This window comes from Rattus norvegicus, chromosome 3 (genome assembly GCF_036323735.1).
Source record: "Rattus norvegicus strain BN/NHsdMcwi chromosome 3, GRCr8, whole genome shotgun sequence".
NCBI lineage: Eukaryota > Metazoa > Chordata > Mammalia > Rodentia > Muridae > Rattus > Rattus norvegicus.
In genome coordinates, this window is record NC_086021.1 from 35,428,941 (window position 1) to 35,452,243 (window position 23,303).

A 23,303-nucleotide genomic window follows, 5' to 3' on the forward strand; every position below is an offset into this window, starting at 1 on the left:
CCACATTGGAAAAGGGAGTTAATGGGCAGAATCTTGACAGTTTCAGAGAAGAAATGAATGAACATGAGGGCCTCACAGTTGTTCCCTTTTGACAAGTACCCACCCACACACTTCTCGGGGGTTTCATGCACCCCACTGGAAAGTTAATCTAGAATTTAACTTAATGATGATACTTTTGATATTTAAACAGTGCTGTGTGTGTGTGTGTGTGTGTGTGTGTCTGTGTGTGTGTGTGTGTGTGTGTGTGTACATGCACAGGTAAGTTTGTAAAGTAAATGCACAGAAGAGTTGATGGGTCAGAGGGCAAATATGTTTGCAATTTTGGCTTTTATGGAATATTGCCAAATTCCCCCATGAGGCTCTTGGGAACAGGAAATGAGAAAGACAAACAGTGTGCCATGCAGGGCTGCCAGCATCCCACAAGTGATCTGGAACCATGGGACAAAGGATGGTTTCGTCCCCTAAACGGTGGACCTAGTGTCTTCTGTCCTCAAGAGAACTATATAGCCCCCCAACTCCTGCCCCTCACCTGCAGCTCTGTGATACTGCTTTTCCTGAGGGAAGCTCATGTACCCTGTAAGTGATGAGCTGTGTGACCTTTAGGTCAGGTTGGATAGGTGAGCCCTGAGCAGGGAGCTGGCTCCACAGAAGCAGACAGAACCAGGCCCTGCTACCCTGCACTTCTTCCCTGCCTGCCTTTACCCACTCTGAAGAGGGTGAGAAAATGGAAGAGAAGACCAAACAATACTAAAAATTGTTATTATTAAAATCTCGTGTGCGTGTGTGAGTGTGTGTGTGTGTGCGCGCGTGAGTGTGTGTGTGTGCGCGCGTGTGTGTGTCTGTGCGTGTGTGTATGTGCGCGTGTGTGTCTGTCTGTGTGTGCGTGTGTGTGTCTGTGCGTGAGTGTGTGTGCGCGCGTGAGTGTGTGTCTGTGCGTGTGTGCACGTGTGTGTGCGTGTGTGTCTGTGTGTATGTGTGTGTATGTGCGCGTGTGTGTGTGTGCGTGTGTGTGTCTGTGCGTGAGTGTGTGTGCGCGCGTGAGTGTGTGTCTGTGCGTGTGTGTGCGTGTGTGTGTCTGTGTGTATGTGTGTGTGTGCGCGCGCGCGCGTGTGTGTGTCTGTGCGTGTGTGTGTCTGTGCATGTGTGTATGTGCGCGCGTGTGTGCGTGCGTGTGTGTGCGCGCGCGTGTGCGTGCGTGTGTGTGTGCGCGCGTGTGTGTGTCTGTGCGTGTGTGTATGTGCGCGCGCGTGTGTGTGTCTGTGCGTGTGCGTGTGTGCGCGCGCGTGTGTGTGTGCGTGTGTGTGTGCGCGTGTGTGTCTGCGTGTGTGTGTGCGTGTGTGTGTGTCTGTGCGTGTGTGTGTCTGTGCGTGTGTGTATGTGCGCGTGTGTGTGTCTGTTTGTGTGTGTGTGTCTGTGCGCGTGTGTGTGCGCGCGTGTGTGTGTATGTGCGCGCGTGTGTGTGTGTGTGCGTGTGTGTGAGATGGGGTTCCATACCACAGTGCTTGTGTGGAGATCAGAGGACAACTTTTGGATGTCAATTTCCGTCTTCCACCCCTACATGAGTTCTGGGGAGTGACCTCAGGTCCAGACTTGCACAACTGTTGTTTCCCAGTGAGCGTCTCATGGGTGTCTCACCAGGACTGAAAATTCCTATTTGCCTGATTCTTAAAATTCCTTTGTTTATTATAAGCCTATGATTCATGAGATACTGATTGTTAATTGATCCTAAAAGCTAATTGGACAAAGCTGCCTCAGCATTTTAGGAACATGATGTTTATTTTCTAGAACTTTTCCTACAGCAGGTCTAAATGCTGTAAATATTTGACCCATCCAATTCTATATAATACTTGGTTTCCACAAGGATTCAACTGGTGGGCCCACGGTGTATGTGAGCACTGCTCTCTGTCTCTGAAGACCCAGCATAGGAAGCTGCTATGCCACTGAGAATGCTTCCTGACTGGGAGGCGTGGTCTCCGTCTTATGCTTCCTGACTGGGAGGCGTGGTCTCCGTCTTATGCTTCCTGACTGGGAGGCGTGGTCTCTGTCTTATGCTTCCTGACTGGGAGGCGTGGTCTCTGTCTTATGCTTCCTGACTGGGAGGCATGTTCTTGGTCCCAGCTGTACCAGGCACTGGCTTCCCCTGTGCCTCTCCTGGGATCAGCCTGAATACCATGGCCTCATCTGTATATATGGCATTCCCCTCCCCCACTCCCTAGCAGAAACCCGTTGTGTATGTGCTGGCTGGAGGTGTCAGGAGGGTGGGGCTGTGACAGCTCTGTGATCTCATTAGGGCTCTTCCTCCATTGCTCTCCCTGAACTTGGAGCTCACTCATCAGTCCACTAGGTAATCATGTCTCCATCTGCCCAGTGCGTGCTGCCACATCTGGCTTTGTATGAGGTGTTATATGCACCTAAGTTCTCCTGATGTGTAGCAGGTGCTGTACTGACTGTCATGCTCTAGGGCTTTGTCCAGGTAGTAGCATAGCACCAGCACCTCACTGCTTGCTGTTGGAGCTTACCCCATTACTGAGGGACACTTTTGATTACTCATTTGCTACCTGATGGGCATTGGGACCTTGGTGACTGGGGCTACTGTGAACATTCTCACACAGTTCATGTGTGGATATACTCTCCTCCCTCTTCAATTGATGCTTAGCTCATAGTGTTTTATCCCAGCTTTAGGTTGTTTTGTTTTGAGACGTGGTCTCTTTATGAAGCCCTATCTGTCTTGGAATTCTGTATGTCGAGCAGAGGTCAGAGAACCATCGGTGTCTTCCTCCAGTGCTCTCCACCTTAATTTTTGAGACAGAGTCTCTCCCTGAACCTGGAGCTCATCTGTCTGTCCATCTCCCCAGGAAAAACTCCTTTTCTTTTTTTCTTTTTTTTTTTTTTTTTTGGAGCTGGGGACCGAACCCAGGGCCTTGTGCTTCCTAGACAAGCGCTCTACCGCTGAGCTAAATCCCCAACCCCGAAAAACTCCTTTTCAAAGGAACTGTGTGTCCATTGCCCTGCCTTGCGTTTGCTAGTGCTTTGTTTGTGGCTGTAGCCCCTGGAGTGAGGTGAGGTGGAAGCTCGCTGCAGTGGACATGGGGAACTCACTGACTGTGTATAGCGGGAGCTCACTGTGCTTCTGTCCCCTAGAAGCAGACCAGGCTGGCCTTGAACCTGCCTGCTTCCCTCCTGCTTTGATTAAGGGTGTGTGCCACCATTGCCTGGCCTGAGCATCTTTTTTGGTGCTTATCACCCATTTGTTTTGGTTCTTGGTGACACGCCAATGACTCTTTTGCCCATTTTAAACCAGTTTGAACATGCTCTAACTGGGCAGGAAGGGTTCGTTGCATTTTGGGATGTAGTTATGTATCAGATTCATGGTAGGATACATGGATTTGCATTCCTCAAACTGATACAATTTCTCCCCTATGTTCTCTGGAGAGATATTTTAAGTTTGGACTCATGAGAATTTAGGCCCTGGAGTCCCACCATCCACACTGCACGCTAGAGAAAGCTGGTGGTGTTTTTAGAGGTCTGAGACCCGAGGGCAGTGTGAGATACAAATGTCTTGAATTGGGAACATGGAGAGCAGAAGATCCTGTCCTGTTCAAGCAGTCAGACCCAGGGAAGGTAAACATCACCCTCCTTTTTCTGCCTTTTGTGAGGCCCTCTGCTGATAGGATAAGGGCCGTCCCTTCACTCAAAGGCTCATCCCATCTAACCCTGTCCTCACAGATGCACCAGCAATAATGCTTCATCACTCCTCTGGAGACACAAAACCCACTGCTGCCACACTTAGGGAATCACACTTAGTGGAGATCACTTGGAGACCCTGTGAGGTGCCATGCACCTTCTGTGCTAGCTGGTAGGAAAGGGACCTTTGGGAAGCAAGCCCAGTTTTGTCTTCTCTGTTCAGGGGGCACAGGAACCCAGATGTGGCCCTTTCCTGGCGCTAAGCACACTGTTCCTTGAGTAGTCTCTTCAGGTCAACTGCTGCCCTTCCTTCCGTGTTCATAACGTGGTTGTGAATCATCGATGTGCTCCACCTGCCACTTTAAGGAGAAAGAGCAGGCTTGTCTAAGTACTGTCCTTGCTTTTCTGAGTGGAGGGAAGACTTAGCCCCATCTATTCTTGTGTCTAAAACATTGCCAGCCAAACGGTCAGTGCAGATCCTTTTAAGACTCGAACATAAGCTACATTCCTCAGGTCCCAAGCTTTTGCTTGCTTGGGTGCAGTACTAGGCTGCCAGACCAAGGGAGGGCACCATGGGCTGATAACTTGGGTAAACATGGCGCTTCTACCTCCTCCTCCCAGCTGAGTTTACACTATGCAGAGAGTTGGACAGCTTGTTTTCTTTCCCTTGGAGCCCTCTCTCTGCACTCCTCTCCAGCTTCCTTCTTCCCCACCCCCAAAAGTAACGTGATCTCCTAGGCCGCTGTGCAGATTCCTTTAGTCTTAGGGAAAGAGAGGAAAGACATTAACTGTTAGCTTCCCAGTTCCAAGTTAACCAAACCCCAGTAGCAAAGCACAGTGCTGCTGGCCTTGAAGCAAAAGGATGATAGGGTAACAGAGTCCATTTGGGCTTGTAAGTTCCCCCGTGAAACTTCTTATTTCACAGATGTTAGCTCTAAGGATGTAGGGCTTTAATAGTTTCATATATATATATTTTTTTATTTTATTTATTTTTTATTTTTTTGGTGGAGATAGGGGCTACCAGCTGATGCTGACCTAGAATCCATGATCTTTTTGCTTCAGTCTTCTGAATGTTAGCATTTAAAGGGTTGTGCTAACATTGGCTATGGAGACTTAAATCTTTATTCAATATTCAGGTGAGAAGAAAACAAAATAGTATTTCAAATAATCACAAATTATTTGACCCTCACTGCAGAATGAACCCAAGGACAGGAAAACAGACATTTGTGCAAGCATGAAAAATAACTACAGTTGAAATTGGGCCTTAGAATAGAACAAGAGTGCTCTTGGGCTCTGTGTTATTTGTGTTTAATAAGATTCCTATTTACAAGCAAACCTTAAGATGCCCATGTGAGTGGATGTAAGGACTTGGAGCCTGGATCCTCATCAGCGAAGCTGAGACCTGTTCACTGAAACAGTTTTAGTTTTTCAGCCCAATGTCTTCTTGATTACCTCACACCCTGATGGCCGTGTGTGTGTGTGTGTGTGTGTGTGTGTGTGTGTGTGTGTGTACGTGTGTGTACGTGTGTGTACGTGTGTGTGCATGTGTGCGAGCGCCTTGCATTGAGGTCCCAGGCCAACACTGAGTGTTTTCTCCAGTCACTCTCAGTTTTTTAAGGCAGGGCCTCTCACTGAGCCTGTAGCTCTTAGTTGGATAAGAGGCTGTTAAGCAGACCCCAGGGGTCTTCCTGTCTCTACCTCCACAGTACCAGGGTTACAGACCTCCCACTAGGCTTAGCTTTTAGGTGGGTGCTGGAGATCCAACCCCAGGTCCTGTACATGCATGACAGACACTACTGACTAACCCATCTCCTCACCATCACATTCTTGTTAATTATGGGGTCTAGTGGATGTTATCTGTGAAGAAAACTTAAGAAAGGGCTTTAGGGTTTGGGTTCCATCCCTGGTTTTGCTACCAAAGTGCAGGTGACTTGATGCAAGTTGTTTAGCCTCAAGCACCGCTGCGACACCTGTAAGATGCACAGAGCTGTCTATGAGAAGGGACTGTTTCTCCATCCCTCTTCCTGCCCCACTGAAATGACAGGAAGGTTTTGCTGCTTTGAGCCTACTTTACTGTGGAGCCCAGCTAGACCTCAGACTGATGGCAGTCTTTCTGACCTCAGACTCCTGAGTCCTAGGACTGTCCTAGGCTCATGTGAGCATGAGCCACACATAGAAATATAGTTTTTAAACTGAAGATGTGTAAGGATAAAGGGAGCCTGAAGGAAGATGGAAGTGAGTAACAAATGCAGCGTGTGCTGGGGAATGGGAGGCAGCCCAGAGCGGCAGCCTGACCTCTGAGAGCCCTGTACACTGGTGGGGAACTGAGGAACGCTCAGGATTGGAGAGGGTAACCTGCAAAGGTGTTGAGACTTCTCACAGGGCCCCCAGCCCTGCACGCTACTCCACCTCAGTCACATGAGATGGCGTGTTTCCCATAATGCTGTGGGCTCAGGAGCCTGCTAAGCAGGCTGGATTCAGGTAAGCCTGTGGCTAGTCATAGTGGTATAGTTAAGAATGGGGTTTGTTGTTGAAAGTCCGCACAGTGGTGAGATGCCCAGCCTCTTCCAGGGCCTGCTGGGCAAGGCCTTAGCAGACAACAGATTGAAAAAGTGGAATGGCTCCAGAAAAGTGCCCCCAGATCCCAGCAGTGGGGGCTGCTCAGCTCTTTCCCTCAAAGTGTGGTACCCCCTTCCAGATCCAGGACTTAAGTCTAAGTCCTTGTAGATAATGAATGAACACCCAAGTTTCACTGAAAATTCTGAGAATTCTCTAAATGATTAGAAAAAGTGAAATAGATGCACAAAACCCAGGAGCTCAGTGGGAATAGAGACATGCAAGAGGGGCTCGAAAGGACATGTCTTCTGGTCCCTAGGGACAGCACAGCATCAAACAGCATGTGCTACCGACAGCAGAAGTTGTTGTTGTTTTTGTTGTAAATCGTTGTTCTGTTGTTCGTGTAACAGAGTCTTAAGTGGCCCGGGTAAGCCTTGAACTCACTATGTAGCTGAGATAGCCCTGAAGTCCTAAGCATCAATATTTTACTAATAAAAACATTGCCTGGGCAGTGCTGCCTTTAATCCCAGCACTTGGGAGGCAGAGGCAGGTGGCCCTCTGTGAGTTTAAGGCCAGTCTGGTTCACACAGTGAACTCCAGGACAGCTAAGGCTATAGAGAGGCCCTGTGTCAAAAAACAAACAATTGGGGTTGGGGATTTGGCTCAGTGGCAGAGCGCTTGCCTAGGAAGCGCAAGGCCCTGGGTTCGGTCCCCAGCTCCGAAAAAAAGAACCAAAAAAAAAAAAAAAACAAAAACAAAAAACAAAAAACAAAAAAAAACCAATTATAACTCCAATTTAAAATTTTACCAAAGATTTGAAAATCAAATTTACCTTAAAATGTAAAACATAAAGACATGTACAAGAAATCCAAGGAAGACAATAATGAGGTTAAAAGCCCCTTCCAGGGTGAGAGTGTCCAAGTGGCAAGAAGTTCAGAAAGAGAATTAAGTAATAATAATAACAACAATAAACAGAAGTTAGAAGACAATTATAAGAAAAAATTTGGGGCTGGTGACATGGCCCAGCGGTTAAAGGTACTTGCCACACTAGCTTGGGGCCTGAGTTCAATTCCCAGAATATATAGAAAGATAGAAAGGCAGAGGTGAGTCTGCAACCTCCACAAGCATGCGGTGGCACACATACTCTCCTAACACTGATCGTATTTCTTTAAAGGGAAATCTTCAGAGCTTAGAGAAGTGCTTTCCTAAACTCATGATGTCACTCTGATCTAGATAGCTCTTGGGTACCCAAGTACTGTTTATGAAAGAGATCTACTATCTACTCCAAGACACATCATTGTGAAGTTTATGAATGCCAAAGGGGAAAGAAAATTCTATTCTAAAAGTGTTCTAAGAGAAAAGCAAGCTATTTTATGAAGGCTCAGACGTCAGAATAGGATTGCATTTCTAAATGGCGATCTTGTAGACTTAGAAAACAATGGAGAAATATCTTCAAAATTAGGGAAATTATTCCCCACCCTTCTTTTGTCTGCTCTCTAAGTGCTGGGATTAAGATGAATGCCACTATTACCACTTTGTGGGAAATTCCAATTAGCTGAGGATTCTATACCCAGCTAGACTGTCACAATTGTATTCAGGTCTGCTTTAGACCTTTGTGTAATGCTGCTCTACTGAGTTAGTAAGTGATGTGACTTAGTGAGCCCAGAGCAGCAAAGTGTTAAGATTAGACACCCAAAGGAGGCATTTCTGTGACCAGACCAGAGTACGCTGCAGGACTAGTTTTAGTCTTTGTGTCTCTGTCACTCCCTTCTCACCTCTCTTTTCTCCCTCCCTCTCCCCTTCCTCTCTTTCTTCCCTCCTTTCTCAGTAGGTTTTCAGAGTATACCCTGACTGGCCTAAATCCCCTATGTGACCAGGCTGGCCTTGAACTCAGAGATCCACCTGCCTCTGATGCTGGAGTGCTGAAATCAAAGATGGGTGCCACCATGCGTAGGTTTAATTTTAATCTTAAGACTATTAAAAGAACCTTCATGCTGCTTGATTTTTTTAGCAGAGTGTATATATTACGTTGATTAAAAGTAAAAAGTGATTAACATGGATGCACTATTATTCATCAAACTAAGTTTTGTTTTGTTTTGTTTTTTTTCGGAGTTGGGGACCAAACCCAGGGCCTTGCGCTTGCTAGGCAAGCACTCTACCGCTAAGCTAAATCCCCAACCCAGGTTTTTTTTTGACCAAATAGGTTTATACCCTTTACTTATAAAATATAGTAAAGTCATGTATATATATAGTATATGAGATTTTTGTTTTGTTTTCTAAGACAGGGTCTCCTTAGCCTAAGTTGTTCTCTTGATCTTTTGCCTCCACCTTCCAAATTATGAAGTTTTCTAGAAAGAGAATTTGCTTTGGGTCCTCACTGAGAATCACAGTCTAGACATCCCAAGAGGATGGACCAGACAAGGAGCATTATGATATGCAGGGCAGCCTGCAGTGTGCATGTACACGGTGTGTTGAGTCTGGAAGAGGCTGGTGAAGATGAGGGTGGAGGGCTGGTTACGTCTAAGTCTCAGTCTCCCAAACGTCAGCTGTAGATGTCAGGTAGGCTCTATGACATTTGAACCCGAGCAACCCCGACTCTACTCTCCTTCCAGAGCGTCCTAGTTAGGGCTTTACTACTATGAACAGACACATGACTAAGGCAGCTCTTAGAAGGAAGGACATTAATTGGGGCTGCCTGTTCAGAGGTTCAGGCCATTATCAAGGCAGGAGCATGGCAGCGCCCAGGCAGTCATGGTGCAGGAAAAGCTGAGAGTTCTACATCTTCATCTGAAGGTTGGTGAGAGAAGACTGGCTTCCAGGCAGCTAGGATGAGGGTCTTAAAGCCCACACACACAGTGACACACTTCCTCCAACAAGGCCACACTTCCAAATAGTGCCATTCCCTAGGCCAAGCAAGTACAAACCACCACAGAGCTAATTCATGTTGTGCTGTCTCCAGTCATTTTTTTAAAAGATTTATTATTTTTTTTTATATATGAGCACACTGTCACTGTCTCCAGACACACCAGAATAGGGCATCGGATCCCATTACAGATGGTTGTGAGCCACTATGGTTGCTGGGAATTGAACTCCAGGACCTCTGAAAGAACAGACAGTACTCTTAACCACTGAGCTGTCTCTCCAGTCCCATCTCCAGTCATTCTTGATGCAAAGTATTCATTTGTGTCTCAACATACACCCAGTACTCATGCAGGAGTGCTGTCCTTAACTAGTGCAGAGTTCTCTGGAAAATGCTATAGCAGCCACTATGCACCTTCTGTATTAAGGCCTCCATATGTTATTTCCACTGTGGAGACCACTCTTAGGACACTCCCACTACCTCACGGATGAGGAAATCGGGGCTCTGAATGAGGCTGTCTGCTCAACCCACAAGTACCTGCTGAGACCTCAGAAGGGGAAGGTTAGGGACCTAGAGCATGCAGGGCACAGGCAGGACAGTCCTGGAGGGTCCCCCAGCATTCCCACCAGAGTGTACCTTCCAGGTAGCAGTTGGAGGACAGCCCTTCTTGGGTTTGCAGCCCACCAGCTTCAAGCAGGTCTCCAACATGGCCTAAGCTTATCCAAGCTCTACAGCTTGGCCTTGTCAGTTGCCTGACTGGAGTCACTGGACCTTAGTGATCCATGACTGCAGACAAACAGTTATGACTGAAAGGTTCCAAGAGTTACCAGGGACATGCGTCCTTGTAGGGCAGTGAAGTGGTGTAGCTATTGTGATCAGCTCCACACAGACAGATGGTCCAAGCTAGAGAAACTGGCCAACAGTGAGAGGCTGTGGGCTGTATTGGCTCAACTTGTGAAACAGACCATCCCTGTTCCTTCAGCACAACCAGCTGTGCTGAAAAGATGCAAGGTTCAGCTGTGGAGGGCCCAGGCCGCCCCTCTAGCCAGACTCACCTACCTTCCTCCACTCCCACTCCCACTCCAGTCCCTCTACCACATTCCTGCCTCCTCTTGACCCACTGCTATGGTGGGTGCCTGCCCCATTTTAAAAAAGAGATTGAACCCCAAATTTAAAATAAATCCAATCTAAAATTTTAGAGTCCCTCTTTTATTACTTCTACTGTGATGTATTTCTTAAATCTACAAGTTGTTTTCAGATGAGTTCCAAATTCATGGAGTTTGTCTGTCCATCTGCCCGCCCGCTGGCTTGCCCGCCCATCCATCCATCCATCCATCCATCCATCCATCCATCCATCCATCCATCCATCCAGGTCTGTCCCATTCCTGATAGGATCCAGTAGCAGCCTTTCCTTCCTTCTTCCAAAATGGCCCCTGGTTGGGTCCTCTGGGGCTTTAGCAGTTTAGCCCACACATTCTGAATCAGTAGGCTGCAACACAGACAGGGTTCTACTGTGCTCAGACATGGAAGCTTAGGTGCCAAGTTCTTTTTTTTTTTAATATTTATTTATTATGTATACAGCAATCTGCCTGCATGTATGCAGATATGTGCTTGTACACAGCACTCCCCCTATCTTGCAAGAGTTCAAAAGCTATAGCTGGATAGAAGTTCAGTCAGTTTGTGTTTGTGTGCAACTTGGCAATGGCTACCATGAGCGCTGCTGCTTGAGTGTGTTGCCTGGCCTATTGAATAGTTTTTTATCTTAATTGTAACGAATCTAGACAATTTAGAAGCATTACTCACCTTGAGAGAGGATTTCAGAGGATAAGGTCATTGCCATAAAAGTAGAATATTAGTAGTAGTCATTAGCTTTTAAAAACAGGCTTACATCCCAGCATGAAGTCCAGCACACGTGAATGTCTGACTTGTATTAAAGAGTATTCAAGGATGTGGTTAGAATTTCAGAATGCCCTTTAATGTGTAGTTCTTGGCATTAAGCTGCCAATCTGAATATAACCCTGTGATCTGATATGCTCTATGACCGACTTTATTATAACCTGATCCAAGACCCTTGGACTTTCCAAGTGGTAGCAGAACAGGCAGGCCCTGCATCGTGGGAAGTGGCGGCACCTCTCTCAGTGTTACTTTTGGCATCACGTAGAGGTTGGCGGGATCAAGACAACACTAGTCAGCATGTGGGAGCTCGCAGAAAATGGTCTTCCAGGATCAGGAAAGTATCCAGTTGGGACCGTGGTCTCTTGGTCACTCTGGTCCTTTTCTCCAGAAGATTGAGTGGCATGAGTTCTGGGTACTTGTGAGGCCTAGTCTGGCACCTGTATTAGCAGCAAAGTAGGTCCACTTGGCTTCAGCACAAATACATGTTAGTGTTGATTAGCACAAAAAGTGTGTGACATCCTGGCTGAGAGGCCTGTCCCAGACACAGACGTGGCACTCTTGATTACACCTGCTGTTTTAGGTAGACCTAAGTGGAGACCTGCTCCTTCGCTGTGCAGATGCTCCAGACATCCTAGTAATCAGTATTGTAGGGTAGCCCAGCTGGGAACCAGGGTCCCGCCCTGTCCCCTATCCTTGCCTGTTTTTTTGGGGTGGGGGTTATTTTTAAAGGGTTTCACTGTATAGCCCTGGCTGTCCTGGAACACTATAGACCAGGCCGGTCTCCAACTCAAAGACCCACCTGCCTCTGCCTCCCAAGTGCTGGGATCAAAGGCGTGCTCCGCCATTGCCCAGCTTTTCTTTCTTTTGGAACCAAAGTCCTTTAACCAAATTTTTCTCTGAAACAGGTCATAACTTTTGCCATGTGATCATGGCTCTAGCTACCCAGTGCTGTCCGCTTAGTAGCCAAGAGGCCAAACTTTGGAACCAGGCAGATCCTAGTTGAGCACATGTCTTCTGGTTTCCACCATGTGACCTTCTAGACTGTCTATTTTCACATGAAGAACCAGGGTCAGGATCTGACTTTCCTCACAGGGTTACAGTGCACAGGTCCCATGGGTGGCAAGGCACATGGAATACTTCTCATAGAGAACCATCCCAGTACAGGTCATCTCTTCAAGTGCAAAGATTGGACCAGACTTGGTTATATGGCTTATCTCATAAGTTTATTTTCCCTTTGTCATTAGAACATGGGTGAGTTTTTATTAGATTGGCTGTAGTTGGGGTCCTTGTTTCCCACCAACTTAGTGCCAGTAGCCCACTGCTATGACCATTGCTTAATTAAAATCTTGTTGGTAACCTCTGGTAAGCCAGCGTTTAGGAAAAGGCAAAAACACCGTGAAATGAATTCAAACGCTGATTACCCGTGGCACTGAAAACAGAGGGAAAGTTCTCCTGAAAATGAGGTCAGGAAGGGCCGCCTCTTCAGCCCACAATGAACATGCACTGTAGAGACAGTTCCCTAAACTAAAACTCACATCTCCAGGTCTAAACGGATGGTTGGAGCAGCGTCCGGTATTAGTGGGGTCCAGCCCTGACTGTTCACATACCTCAGACACCCACTTTAGGTTTAATCACAGTTGCTCCCCAAATATAAGCGAGATCAGTCTTGGTAAGTGGAGAGGAATTTGCATTTCCACCGACCTTCCTGGACACGCGGCAACAAGGGCTGCGCCACCCTGGGAGGGCGTGGAGCCTGCCTTCTGCCTGGAAGGGGTTAAGGGGCGGGCGGGGCGGAGCGCAGGGCCCTTTGTTACGGGCCTAGGCGGGAGGCGGGACAAGGGCCGGGGCGCGGGCCGTGCTGGGAGCGCGTAGAGCGCGGCCTGGCGGGGCTGGGGGCCCAGGCGGTGGGGCCTTCGCCGTGGCCGCGGGACCATGTTGGAGATCTGCTTGAAGTTGGTGGGCTGCAAATCCAAGAAGGGGCTCTCTTCGTCCTCCAGCTGCTACCTAGAAGGTAAATCCCGGCCTGGGCGTGGGGACCAACCAGGAGTGGCCTGCCCACCCGCTTTCTGTGCATTCTAGGTTCCTAGTCTTCTCCCTCTGAGGCCTCCGCGGGTGCTGGTGGCTTCTTCTGACTTCCAGAGAGAGTGAGAGAGCCGCGGCTCTGGCGCTGGCAAGGTCCCAGCGCATGGTGTGGCTCCTGCCCAGAAAGTTTGAAAAAGCCAGCGCTACAGGCCTTTAGGTCCTCGTGAGCCCACGTTGTGGCGTTTCCACTGCCAACTGGGAATTGTGTCACAAAGGTGGACCTCCACCAAGTGCCGCGTACAAAGGGATCCCGCTCTACCATTTATGGGTACAGAATTTCGTGTGAACTTTCCACCCCCACCCCCACTTTTCTGCAGACCACGAAGAGGTCTTGGGAATTCTCTCTTTTCAGAAGGGAAAGAGAATGGTTTTGCTTGTATTTCCAGGAGTTTCGAGCATCTAGTTTGGTGGTTGGTCAGGGAGCCCCTCATGTTTTGTTCTTTGCTTAAACTTAGAATCCGGAACCTGTTGCTTTTACCTGCTTTACCCTGTTCCTCTAATTCCATGCCTCCTTCCTGTTGTCTTTAGTGTTTAAGTCTAAAAGGATGACAAGAGAGAAGGCTGAGGGGACGGTACTGGGGACTGGGCCTGGCAGGCCTGTTAGAGTATGGTTGACTCTCGTAGGCACTGCTGCTTTCTTCAGAAGGGCAGAGCTCACAGATGTGCGACGCCCTGGCTTTTCTGCCTCTTCCACGTAAGAGTCAAGATAGGGCTAGAAATGTAAAGTTTACTTCAGAACAGCTTGGACTTCTCCTGTTTTGAATTGTAAAGAATTGAAGACTTTTCAATACCTAACCTGCTTCCCCACCCCTCCTCCCTCCCAACTCTTCACTCAAAGGCCTACAGCCCCTCCCAACCCATGTCTACTTAAGTGCCCAGCACAGGTGGTACATGTTCTCCCTCTGCTACAAGCTGTGCATTTGACTCCAGGGACTGGATTCCTCAGAGGAGCTTGGTGTGGATGGCTGAGCTCAGGGCCTAACATCAGAGGGAGGAAGATGGTTTATTTGTCCCCAGAATTGGCATCTGAGGGGCCAGAGTCATCCTCAGTTACTGTGTTGCTTATTTTTTCCAAGTTGCTCCACATTCTACGCACATCTCTCCTCCCCATCTGTATCCAGTTAGTCAGAGGCACTATCTCCATTTTGAGGCCGCTGGAGGCGGAGATGAATGGACTTTTGTAACTGCAAAGTTAGGTCACATCACAGCTTTGCTTAGGTCTCAGCTTGTTCCTGGGGGTAAAGTAGAGTTTAGTGACTATCTGGTTGGTTTAATTCTTGTTTTAGGAGGAAAAAAAATCCATTTTTATTCCAACATACTTTAAATTGAATTCTAGCATTGCCAAGTTCCAAAGAAGTGTTGTTCTCACTTTGGTTTTGTAAGGCCTTGTCCAGGAAGGTGTCTCTCCAGGAGCTCTTTCTGCTCACTTAGTGAGCAGAAGTTCAAAAAGGTAGAAGGAATTCTTGTTTTGTAGCTGACGGAATCAAGCCAGCCTCAGTGTAATTATGTCTTGAAGACAGAAGTGCTGTCTGTCTCTGGGGAAGAGAGCTGTTGCCAGAATCTGGGGAAGTAATCTGGGCTTTTCATTTTTTGCTTACATCCTAAATCAATCAATCAGTTCATTGACACCCACTCGGGGACCTAGGCCTCCCAGGCCAGGGAGAGAATTGAATATGGTGAATTTTCCATTATTACCAAATGTACACTCCCTGCTCCTTGGGCAGAGAAGGCATGGGCAGCAAGACAGCAGTAGCAGTTAGAGGGCTATCGTGGGCCACGCATTGTCTGCACTCCACATGACCTCACTTCCTGACTTCCTGTGGTGGTTCTGGCTATCTCATCTTGTAGATAAGAAAATGAGGCACCAAAAAGTTAGGTGATGTCTCTGAGATGACAGAATTAGCAAGTGGTGGTCCCAGGATTTGAACTTATACCATCTGGGAATCGCTGTGAAAGAAGGAAGGAAGGAAGGGAGGAAGGGAGGGAGAGAGGGAAAACAAAGTCAGTCGGTAAGTTAGTCTTTTGGGCATTGGAAGCCAGGGCCTTGAACTACACCCATAGGCCCCTGCCAACTTTTGAATTTCAAGACAGGGACTTGCCAAGTTGTCCAGTCAGGTTGTGGACTCAGTCTGTAGCAGAGACAGGCTTTGCACTTGGCATCCTCTTGCCTCAGCCTGCTGAGCACCTAGGCTGGCCCAGAAAGCCCACTCTTAGCCTCTCTGTGCTAATAACGGATCACTTGTCTCCTGTGGGAAATACTGTGGATCATTCAATGCTGTCTTCAGACGAGCTCAGCTAGGGCCTAAGCTAGACCAGTCTTCCCTTTCTGCATCTGTTATTAGGAAAACATCTACTTTCATAAAGCAACAGGACCATTAACAATTTTAAGCAAGCATAAGAATACTTGTAAGGAAATTCTGAAAGAATATTTAATGGAAATTAATTGGCTCTCCTATTCTCTTCCTAGAGGCAATTATTATTTTTTGGTTTGGTTTTCTAAGAGAACTGTGCCCCTCTAGAAGTAGCTTATATTTCTAAGAACCCTTTGTGATGCGGGAATTTCGCTCTTCTGAAGTCTCTGTCCAGAATGACTATCAGCTTTAGTCTTTGGTCCACCTTGAACCCCAGTGTTGTCAGTGTTCCTTCTCTGTGAACTTGGGTCTCCAGGTCTACTCACCGCCTTGCCTGTATCCATCCGCTAGTACAGGGATGCGTATGGACTCTGTGAGCTCTGTGCGGTCTGCAGAGTGAACTCACGTTGACCTTTCTCATTTATTTGAAGAGCCCGCTGAAGCTTCTCAGCTTGAGACTGTGCAGCCAGCACCTCCTGCAGTGCCAGCCGCATGGCTCTGCTTTTAGAACTGGGCTCTGAGTCCTCTCCTGAGCTCACCACTTTTGTTCCCTTGTTCAGGAACAAGAGGATCCCAAGCTCTTTCTGTTACCTAGCAGGTCAATCTTGGTCATTTTGGGTTATGTTAATATCATTGAGCTTTTTCAATGTGACAGTTTGTGACCCCAGACATCCTCACTTATTTCTCAGACTAGCCCTGTTGATTTCCCAAGGGAAGACCATCAGAGCACTTTGGTGACAGCACTTTAGAAGTTGGCTTTAAAAGATTCCCCCTTCCCCAACCCCATCCTACCCTGACTTGCTTGGCTTTCTTTTCTTTTGTTCAAGTCAGGAGACTTCCTCATTCTAGCCTGTGGGTTGCTTTAAGGACCCATGAGAATCCCAGTTGACCACTTGAAAAACAGCTGAGGCAAAAACGTGCATTTCCACTGAACTGTTGGGGGTTGCTCCTTGGCGCCCTCAGACATTGTTAGGCTTTCCCTTCCAAGTCCTGGCAGCATCAGACCTCCCCTCCCACCCCTGGGTCCCTGAAGTAGACAGTTGTGGAGCCAGGCACCCCCAGGAGCCAGCCATCCTCTCAGATGATTTAGCTGGGGTGCTCTCTGAGCAGCTGACATAAAATGAGGCTCACAGTAGTCTCTACCTCATTGTTGAGAGACATGTAAATTGTTCAATCCAGCGCCTGTCACTGAGCAAGAGCCAGTAACTGTAAGCTGTTGTTATTGTAAACAGATCTTTAGCAATTAAAAAAAAAATGGAGACTTTACCCATTTCTTTAATGGCTGAAGTAATGATAGAATTGAGTAGACTCACCCATAATTTTTCTTGTTAATAAATTATTTCAAAATTTAAAAATAGATACGCAAGAAAATTAATGCTTTGTCTTCTTAGATTTTAGAATTTAATTATCTTATCATTTTTTTATCTGCGTGTCTGTGCATCATATGTGATGCCTGGCGCTGTGTGGAGGTCAGAAGAGGGCTTCTGATCTTCTGGAATTGAAGTTGCAGATGGCTTGAGCCACTGTGGACGTCGGGAATGCCTCTAGAAGAGCACCTAGTACTCTTAGACACTGAGCCATCTCTTCAGTATCCTCCTTCTTCGAGGATCCTTGATCCTCTCCTTAGTCCATCCCATGGTGAATATTTTAATGGTACAAGAAGCATTCCCGGGGTTGGGGATTTAGCTCAGTGGTAGAGCGCTTGCCTAGGAAGCGCAAGGCCCTGGGTTCGGTCCCCAGCTCCGGGAAAAAAAAAAAAAAAAAAGAACCAAAAGAAGCATTCCCATTGATTTTTGGTCAGTATCTTTCTTTTCTGCCAAGGAAGAAATATTTCCACAGCCCTGGGCATTTACAAACTAAAATCCTGTGCTGCTCAGAGCTTTTAAAAATTGTGTCATTGTGGAGGTTGGAGAGATAAGTCAGCAGTTAAGAGCACTGACTGCTCTTCCAGAGGGTGCAGGTTTAATTCCCAGCACCCACATGGCAGCTTCTGACTATCTGTGGCTCCAGGTCCCTCACACAGATATCTGTTTGGACAAAAAACACCAGTGTAAGTAGAAAGAACTGAGTCTGGAATTGAGCTGGTATTGTTGCTGATTTGAGGTGGGTGTGGGAAAACAGGAATAGATCGGTTTAAAAATGCGTCACTAAGCCAGGTCAGTGTTTGTGCTTGCAACCCTAGCATGGGGTGGGGCCGACGCATTAGGTCATGAGAGGGTCTTTATACATACATGTGTACACACATTCATAGTCAGCACACACAAACACTCAGCACTTATGAGCAGAGGAAGATGGTTCCCTCCCTATGAGTTTGAGGCCAGCCTGATCTACAAAATGAGTTCTAGGACAACCAGGGCTATTTAGCTAGACCCTGTCTCAAAACCAAAAAACTATCTCCCTCGCAAACCCACCATGTCCATATGTATGTAGACACACACATGTACACACACAAGCACAAACATCATGCAAAACTAGAACTAAAGATCAAATGAGACACAAATGGCTTTCCTTCATAATCATAATTCATAGAACAATTCATAAATTATATTCTTAATTTTCTGTATTTATCTCTTTTGAAGTTGTCTTCCAGTCTCAGCCTCTCAGTGTTGAAATTATAGGTATAAGTCAGCGAGAATACTGTCCCCCAGCCCCACCCCCGGAGATCTTACATCATCAAAAGCAGATAGTTAGGAACCCCCTTGCATGTATCACCCACCTTTAACAGTGGTCAAGCTGTGTGATCCTCTTTCCTTGCATGGTGAAGCTGTAGTTGCAGAAGTAACAGAAGGGTCACTTGCCTTTTTTTTTCTGTGTCTGTATATAATATGTGTGTGATGTGTGGGAATGCGGATAGACATTGCACATATCTGCATGTGTGGACATCAGAGGACAGTTTTGGCTGTCAGTCCTGGACTTCTACCTGGTTTGAGACAGGGTCTTTTTGTTGTTACTGTTGGTCTGTGTGCAGCTGACAAAAGCTTCCAAGGAAACAAACTCGGTTCCTAATGCCCATGTTGCAGTCACTTTCCCCACAGAGTTCTCTTCCCCAGCCAGCCCTTTCCTTTTGAGAATATAACTTTGTCCGCAAACGAGAACTGTTCCTCAGACACTCAAGTCCCTTTTCCTATCACATACTGCTAAGTGCTGGTGGGTAAGTGGAGAGGGCAGGAAAGGAAGAGGAGGAGAAAGAAAAGGAGAAAAAAGAGACTTCTCCCAGGAGACAGGGAGACAAAGACAACAAAGTCAGGGGAGAAGAAGGAAAATAGAGGCGGGGAAACTGGGTGTGTGCAGACACATAGGGAGGTCAGCCAGCAGGAGGGACAGACAAGACACTGGGACAGGTACAGTGTGATGGGTGAACGTGCTGGGTGAGGGTGGGGACAAGGATGACTGGAGAGCTGGAGAGCCTCACCTAGTAGGTGAGGTCACCTCCCTGGGGTTATGTGGTCTCTCATCATGGGTCATTAGCTAGTGCTCACCAGGGAGTAACTGGACTTGAACCTCCCGTCTGAGTCTATAGCGCTCCAATGTTTACTCCAGCCCCTTACGATGTAGCACATTTTACACAGTCATCTTAAAATTGACTTTGAGGGGGGTTGGGGATTTAGCTCAGTGGTAGAGCGCTTGCCTAGGAAGCGCAAGGCCCTGGGTTCGATCCTCAGCTCCGGGGAAAAAAAAAGAACCAGAAAAAAAAAATTGACTTTGAGGGGTTGGGGATTTAGCTCAGTGGTAGAGCGCTTGCCTAGCAAGCGTAAGGCCCTGGGTTCGGTCCCCAGCTCCGAGAAAAGGAAAAAAGAAAAAAAAATTGACTTTGACTCTGGGTGCAGGTAGAATCAGACGTGACTTTTTGGAGCCTGAGTCCTGCCTGTGTGTGTGCATGCATGTGTGTCTTTGTCAGTGTTTCTCAGTGATCCAGATTAGCAATAAAAATGCTAATGGCAGTGAGACCTTATGAAAGAGTTGGCTACCATTGAGTGGTCCAGTTCAGCCAGGTCCCAGGGAACCCAGAAGACAAAAGACAAAGAACCTCAGGATGAGCATGGAGTCTGTCCCTAGCTCTCAGTCCATTCATTGTCCACAGCCTGAGACAGTAAAAACCCTGTGTTGTCATCAGGCTCACTATGGATACTTGGGGTCTGCAGCCAGTGCAGGGACTTCTGGGATGGTCCATCGAGACACCCAGGGCTGCACCGCTGTCTCCCTGTTTGATTTGAAAGCACAGAGAGATAGGGTTTTGTGTCCTGCCCTGTTTTAAGATCTTGAGCATAGCTTACATTTTGTTGAAAACAGTCCCTTGTGTCCCCGGGCTGTGTTAGAGGGTTTCTGGACAGACAGGCTGCTTTGCCCTACATTTTTGCTGGCTTTCTTTGAGTTAACTGATTGTTTCAGTGCACTTTTTCATTTCTGACCTAAAATTACTTTGCTCCCTGCTAACAAGCATGGAGGGTTCTGTGTCTAAGCTTCCCAGCAGTGCGTTGTGTTGGGCTGCACTGACCCCTCCTGAGTCTAGTTGGCTGAAACTGTTGGTGTCCTGGAGACAGGCTTGGGAAGGAGCATCTTTGATACAAAGTGTGCTGAGATTTTAATCTAGTTTGTCTATGTCAGAACCCAAGCCAGGGAATGCGGGAGGGTCCTTATCATCTGATAGCTGGTGGCAGAGTCAATACCAAGTGCTCAAGTGTGGGTCCAGAGGGAGCCATAATAATGCAGGGGCGCAGAGGTAGGAGGGAGGTCCAGCGACAGATAGGAAAGGCAGGAGGATGTTTCAGGCTGGGAAGAGCCTGCCACTGGATTTGGTGAGATCAGTCAGGAGCAGTCAGGTGACACAGCAGGGGCTGGGGAAGTAGGACTTCAAGGGGTGGGAAGGTGGAAGAGCACAGCCCCACCTGGAGCCCTCGGACCTTGCCACCCGCTTCAGGAGGGGCCTGAAGTGTCCTACCATGGGTAGGGCTGGTAGTGTCACTCTCTGAGGCCTGTGTAGATTTAAGAGCAGTGTCCAAAAAGCTCCCCACAGCTACGTACCCTGCAAGGCACAAGATGATCTGAGCATTGCCTGGGTAACACTGCTAATAAAGGGTGGCTGGCCAGTAACAGGTAGCAAGTAGTCCGACTGGTGTTTCAGAAGGACATGGCAGGCAGTGTGGGGTGGGGGATGGATGGATACTGTGCTGACATGGGCCTGAGTGACAGGTGCTCTGAGAGGTTTTAGAAGATGGTCTCTATTTTAGATTCTTTAGAAGGCTGTCAGGTGACTGAATGGATGAAGTGCTTGCTGGGCAAGTCCTGTGACCTGGGTTCCACCTCAGAACCCACATAAAGGTCAAAGGAGTAAACCCACTGCAAAGAGCTGTCCTTTGACTCCCACATGCAGACACACATCCCAAATCATAATACTCATAAACACTAAAATTCAAAAATATTTAGTCATTTCCACCAATAGTATTATAGATTATTTAAACAATAGATTAATTTTTAAAAATGGTTTGTTTTCATTTTTATTTCTATGTGTGCCACATGTGTGCAGGTTCCCACACAGAGTGTTGAATCTCCTGAAGTTGTAGTTACAGGCAGTTGTGACCCCTGCCCGCCCCTGCTATGTGGGTGCTGGTGACCTAACTCCAGTCCTGTGCAAGAGCAACCAGTGTTCTTAACCACTCAGCCCTATCGCCAGCCCCAACAAGGATCCGTAAAGGATGATACAAGAGGCCTTCCTATTTTTTTTATTTTTGGGAACAAGGGTTGTATCTTCAAAAAGGTTAGTATTTGGGTTGTTTGGCAGGATCAGAAGTTCAGAGGTTCAGGGAGAATTCTCTTGTTTTAATTGTCTAGGTAAGTATATTGTAATAGATTGCAAGGCCTTGGGATGACTTTAAAAAAAGAGGATGTTTTTAAAAAAAGAGGTTTCCCTAGAATCCTATTTCCTAGTACCTATAATATCAGAAGAAGAAAGGAATACATGATCATTTAAAGAGAAAGTTGCACAGTATGTGTTCTCTCTACACCGGCCCCAGGAGGCTCTTCATGTTACTGTTTTGGTCCCTGGGTATCACTGGGACACCTCAGCAGCCCTGTGCAGGAATTGTTACTCTGAAGGTCATGGGAGCCGGGGGGTGGGGGGTGGGGGGTGGTCCATGACCTTGCCAGGGTCACCTTGCAAAGAAATCATCTTTGCTTCACTAGTCTCTGGCCGGAACACAGGAAGCACAAGACGGTAGCCATCTCCAGCAGAAGTCAGTTCCACACATTACAGCTGCAGAGGGGCTCACACTGTCACTGCCTCAGTGATGGTGTTACTTGGCCTTTCTTAGCAAAGGTGTTCATAAAGAAGCATGTTTTTATGGAGATCAGGGTGTCAGACTGGCCTTGGACCATCCCCTTCTTTGCTGAGCACTGCCTCTGTCTCTGGTCTCCTCTCCCTGAGGAGACCCCATCTGTAGAGACAGCCCCTCTTGGGCTTTCACTTTTATATCTATCCAGCTTTCATAGCTGCTTCTCAAACCAGGACTGGCACGAGGCCACCGATGGCTCTGGTGTTCTTACCTCTCCACTCCAGTTCCTCTATACCCCATGACTCTGTGTTTCAAGGTGCTGGGAAAATTGGGTTCTGGGTGTGAGGGTAATACAAAGGCTGTATTTAGTTAAGAGTGGCTTTGCGGGGCTGGGGATTTAGCTCAGTGGTAGAGCCCTTGCCTAGGAAACGCAAGGGCCTGGGTTTGGTCCCCAGCTCCGAAAAAAAGAACCAAAAAAAAAAAAAAAAAAAAAAAAAAAAGAGTGGCTTTGCTTTTTCAATAATCTGAACTGTGGGCGAGGGTCTGAGCTACAAGAGGGATGGAATGGCTTTCAGCAAGTTCACATTGTGGGAAATAAGACTTTTCCTCCAGGCTTACATTATGAGGAACGCATGAGGCAGTTACAGACTGACGTGAGAATATTCTGAGCATGACCTCATCAGCCGGAACAGAGAGGAGCTAAAACATGAAGCCCTCTCTCCTTTTCGAAGGGTCTGTTTTACAGATCTGCGCATTGCGTGGATTCCTCTAACCAGAGGAAATCTCAAAGGGGCCACCAAGGAAATAAAGTTACATTGGCAGGAATGAGTGCAGGAAATGGGACTGTGTGCTCAGGAGCATACCCTTTTCTGACCCTTTCTCAAAGGAAGTGTCTCCCAGGGCCCAAGGTGAGGGCCAGGGGGAGTGCTGTGCAGCTGGCTGCCCCACACTCCAAGAGGACCTGGGGACCGGTGCCAACAGGAAGGCTGGAGCTTCCTGGGGATGTTTTTCCTGGAGGCTGATTTTCCCATCTCCCTGAGACAAGAAAGTCTCCTGCACCTGGGTCTCAGGGCAGCCGCTGGCTCCCCTCACCCCTCACAGTGGTCTAGCCCAGATATGCTACATCCAAGGATCTTCTATAAAGTTTTCATCAGTGACTCACAACCTTGAAGAGGGATTTCTTTTTATTTTAATAAAAAGGATCTTTAACTTAAAGACCCAAACAGTTTCCCTAGAGTACTGTCCAGACAAGCCAATCATGCACAGTTTCATGGCATGGTTCCACTTGAACTTGCCAACGGAGCCCGGGTTTCCTAGCGGTTTGGAGGCAGTTCTCAGATGGCACCAATTCATGGTGCTGCAATAGGCTGATTAGCAGCTCTTGCTGAGTGTCACTGATGGGCGGCAACCTCCTTACTAACAGCAAGAGAACAAAATGGTCTTAAAGGGGACAACGGGCACATTTAAAAATCCAAATTAAATATATTTAAAATGTCATTCAAAAGGACACAACAGAAAGTGTTTGTGGTAGAGAAGAGAATTAATCAGTGGTGTGCGTTGAAAATTGTCTGAGAATGCAGTCAAAGACTTGCTGAGGGAATAGGA

At 47.4% G+C, this 23,303-nt stretch overlaps 1 protein-coding gene and 1 long non-coding RNA gene across 3 annotated transcripts in view; one reads left to right on the top strand and one right to left on the bottom strand.

Moving 5' to 3' along the window:
- Positions 1-23,303, top strand: part of Abl1 (ABL proto-oncogene 1, non-receptor tyrosine kinase) — a 103,257-nt gene that overhangs the window by 51,354 nt on the left and 28,600 nt on the right. The window contains exon 1 of one of the 2 annotated variants that reach the window (XM_006233918.5): positions 12,824-13,007. The exons of the other annotated variant lie outside the window; for it this stretch is intronic. Coding sequence (XP_006233980.1) covers positions 12,929-13,007 — 79 coding nt within the window. The 5' untranslated portion in view covers positions 12,824-12,928. Of the gene's footprint in view, positions 1-12,823; positions 13,008-23,303 lie in introns of those variants that run through there. 2 annotated transcript variants of the gene reach the window in all.
- Positions 8,425-12,841, bottom strand: LOC134486069 (uncharacterized). Its single transcript, XR_010064749.1, has 2 exons — positions 12,604-12,841; positions 8,425-11,433 (listed from the first exon to the last, which is right to left on the bottom strand). It is a non-coding gene; the product is annotated as an uncharacterized LOC134486069 (long non-coding RNA).